This window comes from Protopterus annectens, chromosome 2.part0 (assembly GCF_019279795.1).
Source record: "Protopterus annectens isolate FY-2018-M chromosome 2.part0, PAN1.0, whole genome shotgun sequence".
Classification (NCBI taxonomy): Eukaryota; Metazoa; Chordata; order Ceratodontiformes; family Protopteridae; genus Protopterus; species Protopterus annectens.
The window spans coordinates 986,027,777-986,047,687 of NC_056728.1; the positions used below are offsets into that span (position 1 = coordinate 986,027,777).

General features: G+C 40.4%; 1 protein-coding gene across 8 annotated transcripts in view; it reads left to right on the plus strand.

The window, feature by feature from the left end:
- The window catches only part of MPDZ (multiple PDZ domain crumbs cell polarity complex component), a 3,829,210-nt gene that overhangs the window by 1,083,472 nt on the left and 2,725,827 nt on the right, over positions 1 to 19,911 (plus strand). For all 8 annotated transcript variants that reach the window (XM_044061234.1, XM_044061239.1, XM_044061240.1 and 5 more), the window contains exon 12: positions 17,379 to 17,462. In XM_044061234.1, the coding sequence (XP_043917169.1) occupies positions 17,379 to 17,462 (84 nt within the window). The remainder of the gene's footprint in view (positions 1 to 17,378; positions 17,463 to 19,911) is intronic.

The following is a 19,911-nucleotide window of genomic DNA, read 5'->3' on the forward strand; positions in this document are numbered from 1 at the left end:
AATTTATTTGCTTAATAAAAAATGCATGCGATAAGCAATTACAAACTGTGTATAGCAGAACATCAAATGTCACACACAAACATTTATCTTGACTAAAACTTAGAGATTTATTGGAAAAGTATTAATGGTTTTGTTCAATGTAAATTTTCGTTATGGACCCTGTATATAGTTTTATTTGTTTTTAGTTGATTGTTATGTATTGTAAATATTTATATTGTAATTTCATACTGATCTAAAATGCAATAAAAAGTTTTAATAAAGAAAAAACAGTTGCTTGAAAGCAGTCTTTCTGAACTATTGGATATTATCCATACAGTCCATTGTTTTCTCTTTATCATTCTGCAGCTGTGCCTCTTATTGTTCTCTGAGATTCCCCTATTCTGCAATACTTTAACTTTTGTCAGTCCCACTAAATTGTTCTTGTTACTTCTTAACTGTATCTTTTTCTTTTATTTCTACTCTGTTTTTAAACTCCACTTTCATTTTATCCCACTCCCTAGCTGTAGTTTCTGAAGAAAAGTCTGTCTTATCTAGTAACTCTGGAATAGTTTCTACTACCCATTCTTTAAATTATTCTCTGTTTAACATATAGGTGGGGAAGTGCCAGTCTCTCATTTTTATTTCATTATCCTGCATTTTTATTTTATTTATTATTGTCTTGTGATTTGAAATAGTTATTGGATCCATATCAAAACTTCCAATTAAATGCACGTGCTCCTGTCAGATGTGTTTCTAGCGTAGCTCATTTTTTGTACCTTGGTGAATAATACGCAACTCCTACTACTACTGAATTCCCATGTTTCATACCAAATATTTTCATAAATTTCTTCAAAATCTACCCTATTTTGTTATATTTTCCCTTCTAGGACCCAAGATACATCCTTACTGTTGCAAATCAAAATTCCCATTCCCACCTATAAGTAATATTCACTGCTGAAAGCTGATTATTTCTCCCAGAATATTCTTAAACTCCATTGTAGCAGTTTTAGGTGTAATATAAATATTTAACAGCATAATCCTCCAGCCCCTTACTACTACTACAAATCTACCATTATCTTTTTTTCCTGTTCTATCCCTATTGGAGCTCCTCTAGCAATTAATGTAAGTACTCCTATTTTCATGTGTCCTAGATAATCTGCTAAATAACCATCCTGAAATCCTTTCTTTATTAAATTCACATACTCAGTCCTTTCCAAATGTGTCTACTGTAGCATAACTATATGCACTCTGCGTTTTTTAATATAGTTCACTACTCTTTTTTGTATATACCTGTGAGACCTTTCCCATCAAAATATAATATGGAAAGAGTTGTAATTATGATAAGAAGTTATTATTACCAAGTTATGTGTAACAGCTTTTTATAGGTCTAGTTTCAGCTTTTGTGTTACATGCATTCACTAATGTTTGGCGGGGTGATCTTTTACACATTAGTTTTTGTTCTATCCATGTGAACCTATGTCACATCTTGCAAGACTTTTTGTTTTAATGAAACCCTAAATCAAAGAAAAATCAACCCCAGGACACTCCCATTACCTATTAACTTAATACAAATACACAAAACTATATAAATCTTCAAACAATGAAATTCAACCCAGCTATTAGGAACAAGTGTCCCAGATTGACAGCAACACTCAAGATACTTGAATTGACCTATAATGAAGGTTATCCATGCTAAGATGCATGATACAGCCTGTGCTTATACATACATTAAGTGCTGTCTCTTTTTCTCTTATCTTTGTTCCTCTTCCAAATGTAAAAAAAACAACTTGTATGATTTTAGAAAACATTATCTTTTAGCCATTGAAATAAAAAGTATTTAGTTTTTATTGCAATTATCAGCGTGTCTCCTTAGAAACATGAGAACCAGATTCATAGTTGTCTTCAGCTACAAGCTTCTCATGTTGCACTATGAACTTTTATTTGCTAAAGGAAACATTTTCATTACATTCAGTGTTTTTATTTACCTGTTATTATGTCAAGCCAAGGGCTTTAATCCAGTCATTCCCCTATGCAGAAGTAAGAAAAATCCCATAAATCTTCCTTGTATCATGTTCTTTTGCCCATAGACTGTCTTCTCCTTCTGCTTTGCAGTGCCTACATTTCTTAAAACTGGACAAGAAGAAAGAAGGAAAAAAAGGCACCTAGTTACTTTAATATCCCCATTACACACAAAAATAACTGAAAAATGTTACTTTATAATATGAAGTATATGTCATGTTTTGTAAAAAAACTGCTAAGAACAAAACTTGTTTTACTTATAGTTTTCCCTTTCCTTCTTCTTACCTTCTCCTTAATTTTCTTTCAAACATTAATGGCATGATGTAGGGCATATGCTTTGGAGTCACCTATAAATTCAACAGTATAAAAAAGTCCAATATTTCCACATTTTCTTATTCCACCTTATTTCAGACTAATAAGCACAGTGTATTTAACAGTACATAAAACCAAAAAGAAGGAACTCAAAAAAAAACAGGAACAGTCCTGATGTTATGTTAAGAAATGACACATTCCTTCTTTATTACATACTGAACTTCATCAGATTCAAAACATAGTAATGACATAATGTTTAAAAAAAATTGTGTCCACTTACTGTATATTTTACCACGTGAACAGGAAATTTATGTTATGCAACTAAAAACATTTCATATAAAATTTTAAGTCCTGTCATTGATCAAGACTTAATATAACTTAAATTATAAATTAAATTAATGACCCATCAATGCATTTATATATATTTTTATGTATAACAAATCTTAATTTGCTACTTAACTGTGATCGTAGTCCACTCAGTTGTTAATCTCAAAAACTAAAGTGACAGTTGATTTCATCAAGTTATTGTAGTCCATTATTTATATTTTTCATTATTTTTCTGCCTAAGTGATATTGTACTACCCAAAGAGATCTTGTCATTGATTCCAGGTAATTGTGTTGCTTTAAGTAAAACCTGCCAGTGAACTTCTCTAGATTCAAGATAGGCTGACCAGTTTCCTCCCCTTGCATTACGATCAACCTTTCCGAGTACACAGAAAATTATTTTTGTAAAATACTTAGTTTATCGAGTGTTTACTAAGCATTCGTATAATCATAATATTTTTTCTGTATCGCATATTGTTGATCATTATGTGAGGTTTTTGAGTTCCACCATATTTAACCAATGTGACTGATGTTTTGTAATTTCAGATTTATTCATTAATTTCCAGGTTGCTATTTCTTTTCTTGTTGATCTCCATCTCCCAACTCCAGTCTGTAGTTCATCTCCAACATACTCCTGGTTCTTCTAGTGAACTCCTGTGCTTTTTCTGTCTCTTAATCATTTTCCTTTGGAACATTGGAAAAGGTTTCACTGGCATAGTCTCTCTGAGCTTTATTATCAGAAGAAGAAGAAGAAGCAGAATCCCCTTTTGTTTGATAGCTCTCTTTTTGTTGGACAGTCTTTTGTATTTTCTCCTTGGCAAGTTGTGCATCAAAAAATGACTTTGACCTTCCTATCACAGGCAAGGTTTAAGTCTTTACAATGGGTAATTCTAGTACTGTTTGTTTTGCAGGTATGCAGGAGGGCCATCAGAGTAGGGTCTTGACAGCGCCTTGTTTGCCAGGCATAGATTTCCCCTCAACAGCCTGTAGGACACAGAATACAGGGATAGGACCTTGAGGCTCTCTACAGAGGACATGTTATTCATGCCCTGTATTCTTTTAGTGAGGAACCTCTGTGGAAGTTCCAATTCTTGGATATTCCTGTTTAGATAACATACTGAAGGGGGCATTTTATTCAATGGTAGGTCTGATAAATACCAAATACAGTGGAATAATGACTTCCTTGGACCTAGATGCCATACCTTTGTTTATAGGTCGCACAATATAGAATGCTTACCTCACTACTGTAGACACGTGTTGATCAAAAGCTGGATTAGTGTCTGTGTTTCCTGAAGTCCCTGGCTACTGCGTCAACTCCTAGGGGTGTGTTGTCATTACGATAGTTACCAGGGGTGGATGACTTCTCGAAGCATACTTTTATGCATGTCATGGCATTTAGTTTTACTCCATGTTTTAGACAGTTATTTGTCTGTGTCAGCCCTACTTGGAGCACATTTATGTTGGGGGGGGGGTTCAGTGACAGCTTTTAATTTGTAATCATGTGCAAATTTAGTCAGCCAGAGGCCGTTGATATTGGCCTTGACTTCAGAGAAGTAAATGTCAAAAATTACCAATTCCAGGACCGATCCCTGAAAGTCTCCGCTTGTGACTGACCTCTTTGTAGAGTTGGACACCCCAGTACTAACTTCTTGGGTCCTGTGAGCCAGCTAGCTGTCCACCGGGTGACATAATGGTTTGTAGCTATCTGCTTGAGTTTGTCTAAAGTGCGCAAGTGGAGTAGTTTGTCTAAAGTGCGCAAGTGGAGTCGTTTGCCTAAAGTGCGCAAGTGGAGTCGTTTGCCTAAAGTGCGCAAGTGGAGTCGTTTGCCTAAAGTGCGCAAGTGAAGTAGTTTGTCTAAAGTGCGCAAGTGGAGTATTGTGTGAAATGCCTTGGCCAGGTCCAAGTGTGAACCATTTTGCTCTCATCCATTACTTCAGTGACTCTAGTGAACTTCTCAAAGAAGTCCACCAGTTTGAGTAGGCATTACCTGCCCTTGATGAAACCAAACTGAGATGGCTCCAGTGTCTGGAGGTTTCCTATGTCATTGTTGATCATTTCCATGATGATTCTTTCCATGGCTTTGCATGTGAGACTAGTGAGACTTGTGCATCTTTAGTTCCAGGTTCTGTAAATGGATGACAGTTGCTCTTCTCCATTCATGAGTCATGCAGCCTGTTTGGAGGCTACAGTTAAATAGCAATTCCAGAGAGCAAGATAGGTCATATTTCATGCCATTTACAGGGCACCCTGGGATGTTGTCTGGGTCCATTGAATCAGTGTTCTTGGTTTTAGAGAGAGCATTAAGGACCTGTTCTGTGGTGGTAGCAGGGGGAGTTATATTTGATGTATTTTCTGAAGGAAGGTTGGGGGGGGTAAAGGTGGAGCTGAATTTGTCGCCCAGTAGGTTTTCTATATCTTCTGGCTCAGTATAGGTCATTGATGGCAAACCTTTTGGGCTCAACATGTCATAAAGTCAGAAAATCCCTATCTTGACTATGCTGGCGTGTCACCCCCCCCCCCCCCACACACACACACACACACTGAACAAAAAAAAATTCTTTACATATTCATTTATTTGAAAAAAATACAGTCTAATCGTGTGCTGCTATGTATTATAGAAGTTGACTTACAATAGAGAAAATAATATGCACACTGATATTTGGGCTTAAAACAGTGCACCAGAAATTACCCTACTTTTAATAGTAATTTTGACTTGAACTGAAAAAAATATAGAACACGTTGCATTTGATTTGATTAACATCAATTCATGACTTTTTTGTTGCCGAGTTTTAATAGGTAAGTGCAGGGTCACATATTTCTTGTATTTTTGTTCATTCAGTTTTTTTTGTAAGTCGGGTGTTGGTGAAAGTTGTTGCGTCACCTTTGACATGCGTGTCATAGGTTTGCCATCACTAGTATAGGTGGCTCTGTTAACAATGAGCTCTGCACACAATTGTGTATTGCCTTTGAGGTTGCGGACATAGATGAAGAATGCCTTGTGGTTGTCCTTTGCCTGGGAAGCCAAATTTGCCTCAAATTTGGCTTTGGTAGACTTTATTTGTCCTCTGAATTGTTTGTATAGTTTGATGAGGGTGATTTTATCCTGCTGGGTACTGCACCTCCTAATTTTTGCAATGATTTTCTTCCTTCTGTTATACAGCCTGTTGATATTATTCAACCAGGGTGCCTTGATTTTTTACTTAATTCTGTATTACTTCTTGGTGTGGACATCTGCTTCTATGCAGGTATTAACATGCGTGTGTAAGGTTCGTGTGAACAGTTCCGCATAGGCAGCAATGTTCTCAAGGTTTATGGGGGCTTGAAATATTGCAATGATATCACTTAATAGTAGGAAGCTAGTCTTCGAGTAGTTCCTAAATATTCCAGATTTAGCTGGGATTCCAGGTTTTATTTTTACTTGAATCATTTGTTGGTCTGACCTTACCAGGGAAGACATTATGCTAGGGGCTGTGCAACACTATGACTGTGTCATACTGGTACTTGTGGACCAAATGACCTGAGTACTTGAATAATGTGGCAGATCCTGGCCCCTCCTAAGCAACTAACAGTAGCTTTCTCCTTACCCAACGTGGTGAGCAGGACACCATTGTTTCACAATGGAGTCTCCAGTGACCAGAATGTTGGATTGTGTCATGACTTGCCTTATGTGCTTAGGAATACAGGCTACATGAGATGACTGTATGTGATGGTGTGGGTATTGTTTAGAAAGAGTGCATTCATGGATGTTGAGGGTATTTGTTATGTGTAGTTTGTCTGGGGGGTCTTTGGGGTTTAAGAAGGCTACATTTAAGTGCCTCAGCATATGTTGGTCTATCTGTCTGGTTTGCATTGTGTGTGTGATGGATGCAGCATGTGCACTGCTGACAAAAATATTAACATTAGGCGTACATTTATGTTAGAGCTTTGCCTCCAGTGATGGTCATATCCATGGCAATAGATCCTTTTTTATTGATTAGACATTTGGAGTGAAAATATAAAGTAATGTCAGGAGTATCCAGTTTGCTGGTCTGGGGGCAGTGCTTGTCAACATAAACTAGTTGTCTTGCGTGTATTTATGTATTGGTGAAATTTCAGTGGTGCTTTTACAGGAGGAATGTCAACTCAGGGTGTCTGCGTCTGTACAGGGTACATGCCAAACACTTGAGGGAAAACTAATAAGTAGACCCTAATGATTTATGGAGGAAGTGTTTAAGCAGTTATTCTGAAGTTGAAAACAAATGAAGCAGTACTTACTGAAAACAAAGAATTAGTTTGTCAAGAATAATGAAAAAAAGGGAGTCTGCCTGAATGGCTACTGCCTGGCTGTAACTAGTGCTGGTCTCATCACAGCTTTACACTGCTGGAAACAATGCTGCTTTGCATCTTCTCTCACCAGAAGCAAAATAGCACCAGTCCCAAGATGAGAAGCAGGCCACAGGCTGTTTGGTGATCCACAGTCTTGTACCAAATGATGCAAGGATCTGTAGGCTTGTTGTAGCCCCTTTACCTGGTAGTTGCCTTAAATAGCAACCAGACCAATAAAGAAGACCAAACACAGACAAATGGCTAGTACACTCATAACTCCAAGGACTAATCTCCATTGTACTAAATGTACTTTCTGTGCCACTGCTGTCTTACTTTGTCAGTGTCTCCCTGTTTGCTTAAAATGAATCACCTCATATTCCAAATCCAGACTCCACCTTAAGTTATTCCTGTTCAGGCAAGCTCAAGTCAAGCCACTTAGCCTCCTCACCATAACTTTCTACCTTTCTTTTCTCTCTACACACTTCCTGCTTATTAACCTTAGAATTATGTAAGTATTTTAATATAACTCTGCTAAAACACTCTTTTCAATTTCAAAACATAGTATTATATTAATTGAAACATTTCTAGATGTCCTTCAAGGATGCATCTGCAGTCCTAACATATGGGTTGTCCTGCCTCAGGCAGCCCTTCAGTTGGCCGGATTCCAAAGTCTGGGTCTGGCCTCGGCTGATGTCGCACTTCACCCGACGTCATAGCTGCTGTGTATTGGGTATAAAGACATCAGCCGACGCCATTTTCCCCAGTCTGTCTTGCCGCGTGGTGCCCGAAGCAGAAGCTGTTCGCAAGTGCCGGTCGGTCAGATCCAGAGATTTCTACTACCGAAGACTTCTAAAAAGCTAAGTACCCCGTTGGGGACTCTTTCTTGCCTCAGCCGATGTCAGACAAAGTAAATAATTGTTTAACTTGTGGGAAACAAATACCTCATAAGGATTTCCACTCTTACTGCCTTCCTTGTTTAGGCCCAGACCACGACGTATCAGCTTGTCTAGCCTGTGCTTCCTTCAACCGACGGACGCTTAGACGTCGGTCGGAGTTTGCAGAGTAGTTTTTTGGTCCCGCTGTTGCATACAAAATGCCGTCGGAGACTCCGACTACACAATTAGCTAAAAAGCGTAAGGAAAAGGACCGACACTCATGGTCCGCGGTTTCGGCTGAAACCACGGTTAGGCCGATCGCGAGTGTCTCGGTTTCGGCTGAAACCGAGTCCTCGGTTCTTCCTTCGACGGCATGCCTCCGATAGCCGAGGCCTCACAGAGCATGGCTGAACCTGCTACTGAAATTACCCCTGCTGAAGCAGGCACCCAGGATTTATCAGATACTATTCCTTTAGACATATCTACCCCTGCACATGGAGCTGCTAGACCCCCTGCATCTATGTCTATCAAGGCTTTCTCCAGGGCTAAAGCAGCTAAATCTTCTAAGGTCTTACCTGCTAAAACTCCCTCACACAGGCCTACCTCTAGTTCCCAAATGCTCAGCCTGGCTGAGGATCTCATTTCTTTGATCAGGGGATCCCAACCTCACCCAGACAGGGCCTCTCAACCCCCTCCAGATAAGAGGCCTAGAACTGAACCCCCGGAACCTGTTTCTACAGACTATTCCTCGGATGACTCAGATATTTCAGACCCTCAGGAAGGCCCATATTCTCCTTACGAGGATTCTGATGCAGAAGACTCCATTCCTTCTGCTTCTCCTCCTGAAGAATTTTCTTTTGTGGAAACCTTACATGCTATGAGGGAACATTTTCAATGGCAGGGCCAGGATTTTTCAGATTCAAGGAAAAGGCTAAGTACTTTTTTACATTTACCACAGCATAGGCCTTTAGCCATTCCTCCAGTACTAACAGTTGTTGATGATGCATATAATGATGCCTGTACTGCCCCTGATTCTCTCCCTCCGGCCCCTGCCAAGCCTGACAGATATTACAGGGTCCCGGACACACACTACCATTTGTATAAGGCTCCTGTTGCAGATCCTGAAACCATTTCACAGGGCCCCAAAGCTGTAGCAGCTGCCTCTGCCAAAACCCTCTCCCTCTGAAAGGGAATCTAGAGCATTAGAGATGGGGTAAAAGGTTTATACTTTTGCTACTCTTTCGGCCAGGGCCTTAAACTGTCAATTTCACATGATTCAGTACCAGGAATTTTTGTTAGACCAGCTAAATAAAAAACTGTCCTCTCCTGAACCTATAGACCGTAAGTCCCTTCAGGATTTGGTACATAACTCTCAGCAGGTCAGTAACCATTTCTTAAAATGTGGCTATGATGCACTGGAGGCTTCCTTTAGATTAGCTGTGACTGGAACAGTGATTAGAAGGCATGCCTGGTTAAAAGAACAATCCTTACCAGACCATGTTAAGTCAAAACTCCTAGATGCTCCTATGGAGAAACAAAGTTTGTTTGGCTCCCCTGCACAGCAGGTTCTAAAGAAGGTGGAAGAAAAAGCAAAATCTGTCCAAACAGTCAAGGATTTCTTACAGGTCCAACCTCCGAGGTTTAGCAGAAATTGGCCTTCGAAGAATTGGTCCTTTCCAGACACCTCCAGAGCACAGAGAGGCAGAAATAGACGTCCAAGAGGCAGAGGTCAATCCAGGGGTGCCTACAGGGGACGTCAGTGGCAGCCTAACAACCAGAGAAGTACTGCCACAGATTCAGCTACAACCACTTCCACAGGACAGACACAATGACTTGGTTCTGATTCCGCCTACCAGGGAACAACTGGAAGCACCCTTGGGTGGAAAACTAGCCTTATTTTCCGTAAACTGGCATTACATTACAGGAGACAAATGGACTTCACAAACAATAGACAAAGGCTACAGGTTTCACTTCCACACTCTACCAAAAAAGAGAGGAATGCCAAACCTACCACCAAGCCAAAAGACAAACGCTCTAAGACAAATCAACAACCTACTAAGGATGAGAGCTATAGAAAAGGTACCGCCTATGGAACAAGGACAAGGATTTTACTCCAGACTTTTCCTTGTACCAAGAAAAGAAGATCAATGGAGGCCTATTCTCGACCTGTCCGCTCTGAACACATACCTCATTGTTCCAAAATTCAAAATGCTGACCCTACAGCAACTTCTTCCCATGCTGGGCAAGGAGTCTTGGCTGGTGACTCTAGATCTCAAGGAGGCATACCTGCACGTCCCTATACGACCAGATTGCAGAAGACACCTCAGATTTCTTGCAGGATCAGAGCATTATCAATTCTCAGCATTGCCCTTTGGCTTATCTACTGCGCCCAGAGTATTCACGAAATGCCTGGCATCAGTAATTGCTCATTGCAGGCTTCAGGGAATTCAAATTTACCCATACCTGGACGACTGCCTAATACAAGCGGACAACAAGACAAAATTAACAAAAGATTTGGAAAAGGTTATACAACTGCTGCAAGCCTTGGGATACACAGTCAACATGCAAAAGTCAAGACTGGTACCATCCCAAAGGATAACATTCTTGGGTGCAGAACTGGACACATCAACTCAGATGGCTTTTCTCACAGAAGAAAAACAAAAGCAACTACCAGTCTATTTCATGACATTAACAATACAGGCTCAGCTTACTGCAAGGAAAGTCCTGCAAGCCCTGGGTTACATGGCATCCTGCATAATATTGATTCCGCATGCCAGACTGCATATGAGAAAGTTGCAATGGTACCTAAGGAATGTATGGTCTCAACACAAACACAGTCTAGAAGCCCAGATTCCAATAATTCCATGCCTGAAGCAAGAATTCCTGTGGTGGGCTCAGGCCTGTCAGTTGAACAGAGGATTGCCTTTCCACAAACCTCATCCAAGCCAGACCATCACCACGGACGCCTCAGACCTAGGCTGGGGGGCGCACATGGTGGACAAGTGTATACAAGGCCTATGGACACAAGACCAGCTGAATCTACACATATATCAAAAGGAGATGCTGGCAGTGAAACATGCAATCCAGGCATTCAGACCATTTCTTCAACAAGGTCACCTGCTGATAAGGACGGACAACACCACAGTCATGTGGTACATCAACAAACAGGGAGGTACACACTCATACCCTCTATGCCGGATGGCAATGGACCTGTGGAATGTGGCCCTGAACCTCAACATTCAACTCCAGGCCAGATTTGTACCAGGGAAAGAAAATTCACTAGCAGACACCTTAAACAGAACTACCACGGATGCTCACGAATGGATGATGCATCCAGATATCTTCAAAACCATAACAAAGAAATGGGGACTACCAGAGATAGACCTGTTCGCCTCCCCACACAACCACCAATTGAAGAAATTCTGAACAAGAGCATACCACCCACTAGCTTGGAGGGTGGACTCCCTTTCCTTCAGCTGGAAAAACCTGACAGCATATGCATTCCCACCTCTTCCTTTGATGTACAAAGTCCTACTGAAGATCAAAGAGGATCAGCCAAGGATAATCCTGATAGCTCCAGACTGGCCAAGGCAACATTGGTACCCGCTACTGAGAAGCACGTCTCGGACACATGCATGGCCTCTACCTCTATGTCCTTTACTTCTAACACAGAACAACTACAAGATCCTACATCCAAACTTGAAAACACTACAGCTAGCTGTTTGGAATATTGCATAAAACAAAATAACCCAGATTTATCTCTGAGGGTTAAGGACATTATCCTGGAGGCTCGCAGACCCTCCACAAGGAAGACTTATTGAGCCAAATGGAAAAGATACCTCATTTGGAGTGCAGCAAAAGGGGAAAATGTATCATTGGCAAACATAGCAAACATCCTGGAATACTTAGCAGAACTGTCCCACAATGGCCTGTCCTACTCCTCCATTAAGATTCATGCATCAGCAATTTCAGCAGAATACAACATGGATCCTCCAGTCTTCTCTCATCCTCTACTCAGGCAGTTCCTGAGAGGAATCAAAAATGTAAAGCCTCCAAGGAAACCACCTTTGCCTACATGGGATTTCAGCTTTGTGCTGGAAAAGTTAACACTTCCCCCTTTTGAACCAGCAGCAACAGCAGACTTACAGTTCTTATCTTGGAAAACTGCTTTCCTGCTTGCAATCACTTCAGCAAGAAGGGTATCTGAGTTACAGGCATTAATGGCAGTACAGCCCTTCCTTATCTTCCATCAGGATAGAGTGTCTCTGAGAACTAACCCTACTTTTATGCCAAAAGTGGTCTCCAGAGTATCATTGAACCAAGCGATTCATTTACCTACATTCTTCCCCAACCCACAGAACAGGGGGGAAAGACTACTACATACCTTGGATGTACACAGACAATTACGCTACTATCTGGACAGAACTAAGACCAACAGAAAAACTGACCAGCTTCTGGTAGCATATGCAACAGGAATGCAAGGAAAAGCAATTTCAAAACAGACAATCTCAAAATGGATAGGAAATTGCATTAGATTTTTGCTACTCTTTTCATGGAAAGACAATTCCAGAAAATATCAGGCCTCACTCCACAAGAGCTACAGCCACCACTACAGCTTTCCTACGAGGAGTGGCTACCAAAGACATTTTAGAAGCTGCTACTTGGAGCTCCGTGCATACATTTGCCAAGCATTATAATCTTCCTTTATACTCCAGATCCCGAGCAGGTTTTGCAACTGCTGTTTTGCAAGGGATCTTAACTACACCATCTTTATCTTAGTACCTCCTCCCCTGGTTTGGCTATGGTATTCTACCCATATGTTAGGACTGCAGATGCATCCTTGAAGGACATAGTACAGTTTTGTACCTACCATAAATGTAGATGTCCGATAGGTATGCATCTGCAGTCAGGATTACCCACCCTCCTTCCCCTCTGTGGTATTCCTAGGGTATTTACCCCTCCTTTAGCTAGCTGGGGGAATCTGTTATGGTGTATTTGTTTGTATATATGTATATATATATATATATATATATATATATATATATATATATTCTTATATTGTTTGCTCTCTACTGTTTGGAATTATTTGCATTTATCCAAATTTAGCCTTCCTAGAGGGCACCTGGCATCTGGGGCAAGAAACACTGAGGAAAATGGCGTCGGCTGATGCCTTTATACCCAATACACAGCAGCTATGACGTCGGTTGAAGTGCGACATCAGCCGAGGCCAGACCCAGACTTTGGAATCTGGCCGACCGAAGGGCTGCCTGAGGCAGGACAAACCCATATGTTAGGACTGCAGATGCATACCTATCAGACATCTACATTTATGGTAGGTACAAAACTGTACTTTTTTCTGATTATCTGTATTTTTTCGAATGACAATGTCAGTTGTGTCATACTAATACTCTGTGTTACTTCTTTTGTGTTGTAAACTGTGAAAGTCTTCTCACTCAGACTGTGCCTGCACTTGGCCAGTTCTGATCAATGCACTGCCCTGGTAAACAAATACAAGTAAATAAAGCAAACTGTTTGTCTGCATACAGTTCAAAAGTGAGAAAGTAACTTAACTCATCCAGTGCTACAGGACTGCCCTGAAATTGAAATTAAAATTGGAGTCACCATAAATACATCTGTAGTTTTAGCTTCTTTTGTTTCTGAAAAGGTGGAAAAATTTAAAAAAATGGAACTAAAACTGGTTAAGGATAATTATGTAATGCAAAAAAACAAAAAAAATAGAAACAGTAGGATTCCGTTGCTTACCCATAGAAGGACTGTGTGCATAGTCAGGTTCAAGTTTATTATAGTGCTTTATTCCAAAGCACATAGTAATGTCTTTCGGCTTTTCCCGGTTAGGGGTCGCCACAGTGGAACTCCAGTCCGCTAATGATTGGGCAGTGGATTTTTACGGTGCTGAGTTGCCAGCGCGGTGCCCAACTTTCCAAGAAAGCACACCCATTCATGCACGCACCTACCTGCATGTCTTTAACATCACTCGACCGCAGGGAGGACATGCAGACTCCACACAGATGGCGCTCCAGCCTAGAATCAAACGAGAGAACCACTTGCTGTGAGACGACAATGCACCACTGCGGCACATCATGAATTCATACAATAAGCAGTTAACTTTGAACCAGAATAAGTTACAGAATACAAATTTAAGTAAGTCTCTGTTAAACAGTAAATCATACAAAGGAGGAAATTCAGCAGACGTTAATAACTTTATTTATGTATTGCTGTCTTTTCTCCCCTTGCCCAAATACATGAAAAATGTTTCAAAAACAATTGCTAGACTATCTCCTGCAGGAAAAACTCCTATCTCGTACACAGCATGGCTTCTCTCCTTCCCATAGTACTAGCACTACCCTTTTAAGCTATATAGATACTGTGAATAAAGCTAGAGGTAAAAGCAAACTAGTCTCTTCCTTATTTCTAGACTTGTCTAAAGCCTTCAAAACAGTGTGTCACAGCAAACTTCTACTTCAGATGTCCTCACTAGGTCTCTGTCAGCCCACCCTTATGTGGTTCAAAAGCTGCCAGTCCAACAGGTATCAGTCAGTAAAGTAGCATTTCACACACTCTCCTTACCTCCCAGTCACTACAGGTGTACCACAAGGCTCTATCCTCCTCCTCCTCTCTAACATTTTCACCAACGTGGAAAGAATAAAACCGAGGCCCAGAATACACTCCACATAGTTTATTAAGTGCTTTCTTCCCAAAGTTAAGGGCTTTATCAGAATAACAAAGGCAATACAGCATGTCTTAAATACAATCCCACTTAATTGGGCACTAATTGTTGACTTAAATCACTTCTTAAAGCAATATTAGCCCTCTTCTTGGGTTTATAGTACAATGCATTAAAAACACATAGGGATGTAAGCCCATTCCGAATGTTTGATATATTAAATACTGTACAAAAGACATTTGACCTTAAAATTGGTAAATAAAAACAGATGTAAAACTAAAAAGAATGCATATATTAAATGTCACAACACTAAAGTGACTTTAAGCCTAAGGACTGGGCTAATTGATAAGTTCTCATTTTGTCCAGGGTTTGTTGTAGCATTAATCCAGAGCTACCATTTAAGTTCTTTGACCTCTAAGTAGTCGTCTAAAGGTGTCCCCCTCTTTGTCCTGGTTCCACATGGTCTATTATTATAAACTTAAAGTAATGGTCAACATTTGTTGAAATGTGAGCAGCTAAAGCATTTTTTAACTTTTTTTTCTGTATGTCATAGTGATGTTGATAAATCCTATTTCTAAAACTATTTTTGGTTTTTCCTATGTAAAAACAAGTATATTTTTGACAGAGCAAGGTAAATCACAAATTCGGTACTACAGTTGTATCTCTTGTTTAATTTCATTGCCCCAAAATTCATAACTTCAACTTCACTAGCTTCTGAAATATACTTGCACTGTGAACAATGCCCACATTTACTCATCTTACCTGTTTGTTTTTGATGTTTGTTCCTTTCCAGCATATTTTTTAAGCTAAAATCCCTTTTGTAAATAAAAAGCGGACCTTCCCCCACTATTTTGATATAGTCAGGGTCAATACAAAAAACATTTCAGTTCTTTTTGATAATAGTAGTATTGTCCCCAAACTGTCTGTTATATGTCAAAACTAGACTATTTCTAAATTTCCCAGTGTCATCTTTAAGACTGTTATTCACTGGGATTCCACTAGTTGATCCGAATAATGGGATATAGTAACCCCCTATTCTTTTTTGCAATACCACACAAAAAATATTATCAAGAAAAGTGACTGGGTACCTTCTAATCAACATATTCTTAAGTATGTCACAGTGATTTAAAAATTCATCCATATTTGAAACCATTCGAGTCAACCAAACGCATTGGCCCTTAACTAAAGACTTTTTTTGATGGAGGGGGTGCCAGTTGTAGTAATGTATAGGAATAGGTGGGCTTCCTATAGATTGTGGAGTTAAATTCTCTCTTTCCTCTATTCTTAATGATTGAAATATCTAGATAATTCACTTGTTCTATGCCTAAGGTCATAGTAAATTCTAGAAAGTCTGCAGTCTCATGGATGTATTCAAAAAGCTCATCTAATCTTTCCCAGGAACCAGTCCAAAAATAATGTCATCCAGGTACAGTCTGTATAAGGACCAGCATTGTGAAAAACTAGAATCAACTATGTAGTCTCTTTGGGTCTATATCACATAGTCGAAGTTCCATAACTCCGAACACCTAATGGTCGAACCATTATGTTCGAAGTTACAAAACTTTGACTACAGAAAAAAAAAAAAACTGACAACAAAATAAATTGTTGTAAGCAGGGGGGCAAGCCCCCCCCCACGCTATTTAAATGTAACAACTCCAATATCGCACCACATTGAACAAAATGGAAACCTCCGCTTATGGAGATTTACATTGAAATGCTCACACATTTACAAATTCGAACTTATGGTCTCGACCATACGTGGTTCGAACTTGGAAAAGTTCAACTACTTGATAGGAACCCAGTCTCTTTCCTAGTATGCAAGTACAATATTGGCAAACATGGGGGCACATGCTGCCCCCATTGCCACACCCTTCCTCTGCCTGAACAATTGCTGTTCAAAAAAAAAATGAAATCGTCGTTAAGGGCCACTTCCATAAGGGTCCTAATTGTGAGGATCCTATTGTGCTCAAGCTCATATTATTGGCATAAATATGCATAAAACCAATCAATCTCTGTTGTGTGCAGAATCACTGAAAATAAGTCCGTGATATTAATCGTGACAAGTAATACTTCTTCACTATACATTTCATTGGATATCCTAGTCAGAAAGTCCCATGAATCTTTATAGACACCAGGGATGATGGACCATGGTATGTTTGAGCTGTTGCTCAATAAATTTTGCAGTATGAAATGTTTTTGAACCTTTGGTGTCCACTGTAGGTCTAAGTGGTGGTTCACTTAAATTTTTGTGAATTTTAGGGACGCCAAAGATAATGGGTGTCCTAGCATGTGTAACTCTTAAAAATTATATTCAGATGGACATAGTTAATTATTAATCAAATCTAGTAATACATCAATTTTATGATAAACAATATTGATTTAATTAATATTTATTTCCTCGTATGTATCAGAAAGTAGAAGAGTAAACATTTTATTGCTGTAATCATTGCTGTTCATGATAACGAGACCACCGGCCTTGTCAGGCTTCAAATGCCAGTAAATAAATAATAATAAATTATCTGCATGTGAAAGTTGGAGACACATGGCATTTGTTGGGTGCTGGTCGCAGCATAGTTCATAATTACAAATGGTTTAGTTCCAGAGTATATTTGTATCAGTATATGGACTAGGACATACTGAAACTCTAAATAGGCATTCTCTTCTTTCACTTAGTGCACACTTATGACTCAGTAGGCCTAAGGAGTAAACTATTATCATTCAGAATGTAATGGAAGTAGTTGAGTAAATGAGTCGTGCACTGCCAGCTTGGATTTATTATAACATGGTACTCGTAAACTCCTAAGTGCATTCATTTCTCATTACAGTGTCCTTGGTTGTGGAGAATATATATAGTTAATAATATGCCTTTCCTTTTTCAGAGCATGTTGTCAAGAAGGAAGAAGCATCAGTGAGTACTTCGAATCGGAAGTGTAGTGTAGGCGATAATACCCATCCTGAGACAGGTAATTCCACTGGGATATACATGTTAGTTGTAAATATTGTATGCATTACTAACAGTGAATAAAGCTTACAGCTTTAGTGTGTGTGTGCAGATTATATTATTTAAAAAAGGAATGAGGCATCTAGTTTATATTGTGCATGCAAAGAAGAGCTTTGAAAGGATAGACAGCAGCTAGGTAGTAGTGACACCAGCATTCATCAAGTGGCATCCTGTGGTCTTTCCTTAAATATTTTATAGCATTAGTCAGTGCACTGTGAGATGACATCCTGGACCACAGCTGAAGACAGCTGCTCAGCGGTGTGCATTATGTATGATGAAAACTCACTGTTCACACTACTGAATTTGCTCATATGGTGCTGAATGTAGAAAAAAAAAAACATACAATAAAACTAATAAATTCAGAAGTAGTGAAACTGTGACTCAGGAGGGAACAGGAAGAGTAGCATGCAATACAAGAAATGCCATGACACATGGAGTAGAACAGCTGGTGCTAAGATCAAGATGAAAAATCTTAGAGCTGATGAGAAATGAGTCAAATGTAAAATAATAGGGCGCACACTAGAAGTTCTAGGAACATAAAGGAAAACCAACAATGGTATGTATGGTAAGTAACATGGAGCTTTCAGAGAAATACAGAACTATTCCTATGAAAGAAAAAAAAAACAGAGACATGCTCAGTACGAAGCAAGTGCAGGACAACACAGTTGCAGTATAGAAAAGAACAGCTGAATATATATCATCACTGGCATGAAATAAATAAATATGCAAAAACAACATATCTCGCAAGCCATTGAAGTAGTTTAGCAAAATTCATAAACCACTGTGGCCACCATCATGTGGTGAGCTTCTACAGATTCTCCTAGTCATGACTTGCAGCTGCCAGATGTCTTTGCCAAACTCCATAATTTTCATTCAGAATTCAGAATTGTGTTCCTTTGTTATCCCAGTATAACCTCCACAAGTTATGTGACTTGTACACGATGTCCTTCAAGGATGCATCTGCAGTTATAACATATGGGTTGTCCTGCCTCAGGCAGCCCTTCGGTCGGCCGGATTCCAAAGTCTGGGTCTGGCCTCGGCTGATGTCGCACTTTCCCCGACGTCAGAGCTTTTGGGTATAAAGGCATCAGCCAACGCCATTTTCCTCTGTCTTTCTTGCCGTGCGGTGCCCGAAGCAGAAGCTGTACGCAAGTGCCGGTCGGTCAGATCCAGAGATTTCAGCTACCGAAGACTTCGAAAAAAAAGCTAAGTACCCGTTGGGGACTCTTTCTTGCCTCAGCCGATGTCAGACAAAGTAAATAATTGTTTAACTTGTGGGAAACAAATACCTCATAAGGATTTCCATTCTTACTGCCTTCCTTGCTTAGGCCCAGACCACGACGTATCAGCTTGTTTAGCCTGTGCCTTCTTCAACCGACGGACTCTTAGATGTCGGTCGGAGTTTGCAGAGGAATTTTTTGGAACCGCTTTTGCTTATAAAATGCCGTCGGAGACTCCGACTTCACATATGGTCAAAAAACGCAAGGAAAAGGACCGACACTCGCAGCCCGCGGTTTCGGCTGAAACCACGGCTAGGCCTACCGCGAGTGTCTCGGTTTCGGCTGAAACCGAGTCCTCGGTTATTGCTACTACCGAAACCATACCTCCGACCACCGAGGCCAGAGAGGCCCCGGCCGAGTCGGCTTCAGAACTCCCTACCGAAGCTAGTGCTCAAGAATTGTCCGACACCATACCTTTGGACATTTCTACTCCTGCATGGCCCCCAGCTTCTATGTCTATTAAGGCCTTCTCCAGGGCAAAAGCTGCCAAACTTTCAAGAATTTTGCCTGCCAAATCTACTTCACAGAGGCCTTACTCCAGTTCTCAGATCCTCAGTCTTGCTGAGGACCTCATTTCCTTAATTAGGGGTTCCCAACCTCACTCAGACAGGGCCTCCCAACCTCCTCCAGACAAAAGGCCCAGGACTGATCCCTCTGAACCTCTCTCCTCAGACTACTCCTCGGATGGATCTGATTTGTCAGACCATCAGGAAGGGGCCTACTCGCCTTATGAGGATTCAGATGCAGAAGATTCTATTCCTTCGGCCTCCCCACCAGAAGAATTTTCCTTTGGGGAGACTTTACACTCCATGAGGGAGCACTTTCAATGGCAGGGTCAGGATTTCTCTGATTCTAGAAAAAGATTAAGGACCTTTTTACATTTGCCCCAGCATAGGCCCTTAGCCATACCTCCTGTTCTGACCGTAATTGATGATGTGTACAATGATGTCAGTACTGCACCTGATTCTCTTCCCCGGCCCCTGCCAAACCTGACAGATATTACAGGGTCCCGGATTCTCATTTCCACCTGTATAAAGCCCATGCTGCAGACCCAGAAACTATTTCTCAGGGCCCTAAAGGGGTTGCAGCTGCTACTGCCAAGAATCCCTACCCTCTGAAAGAGAGTCTAGA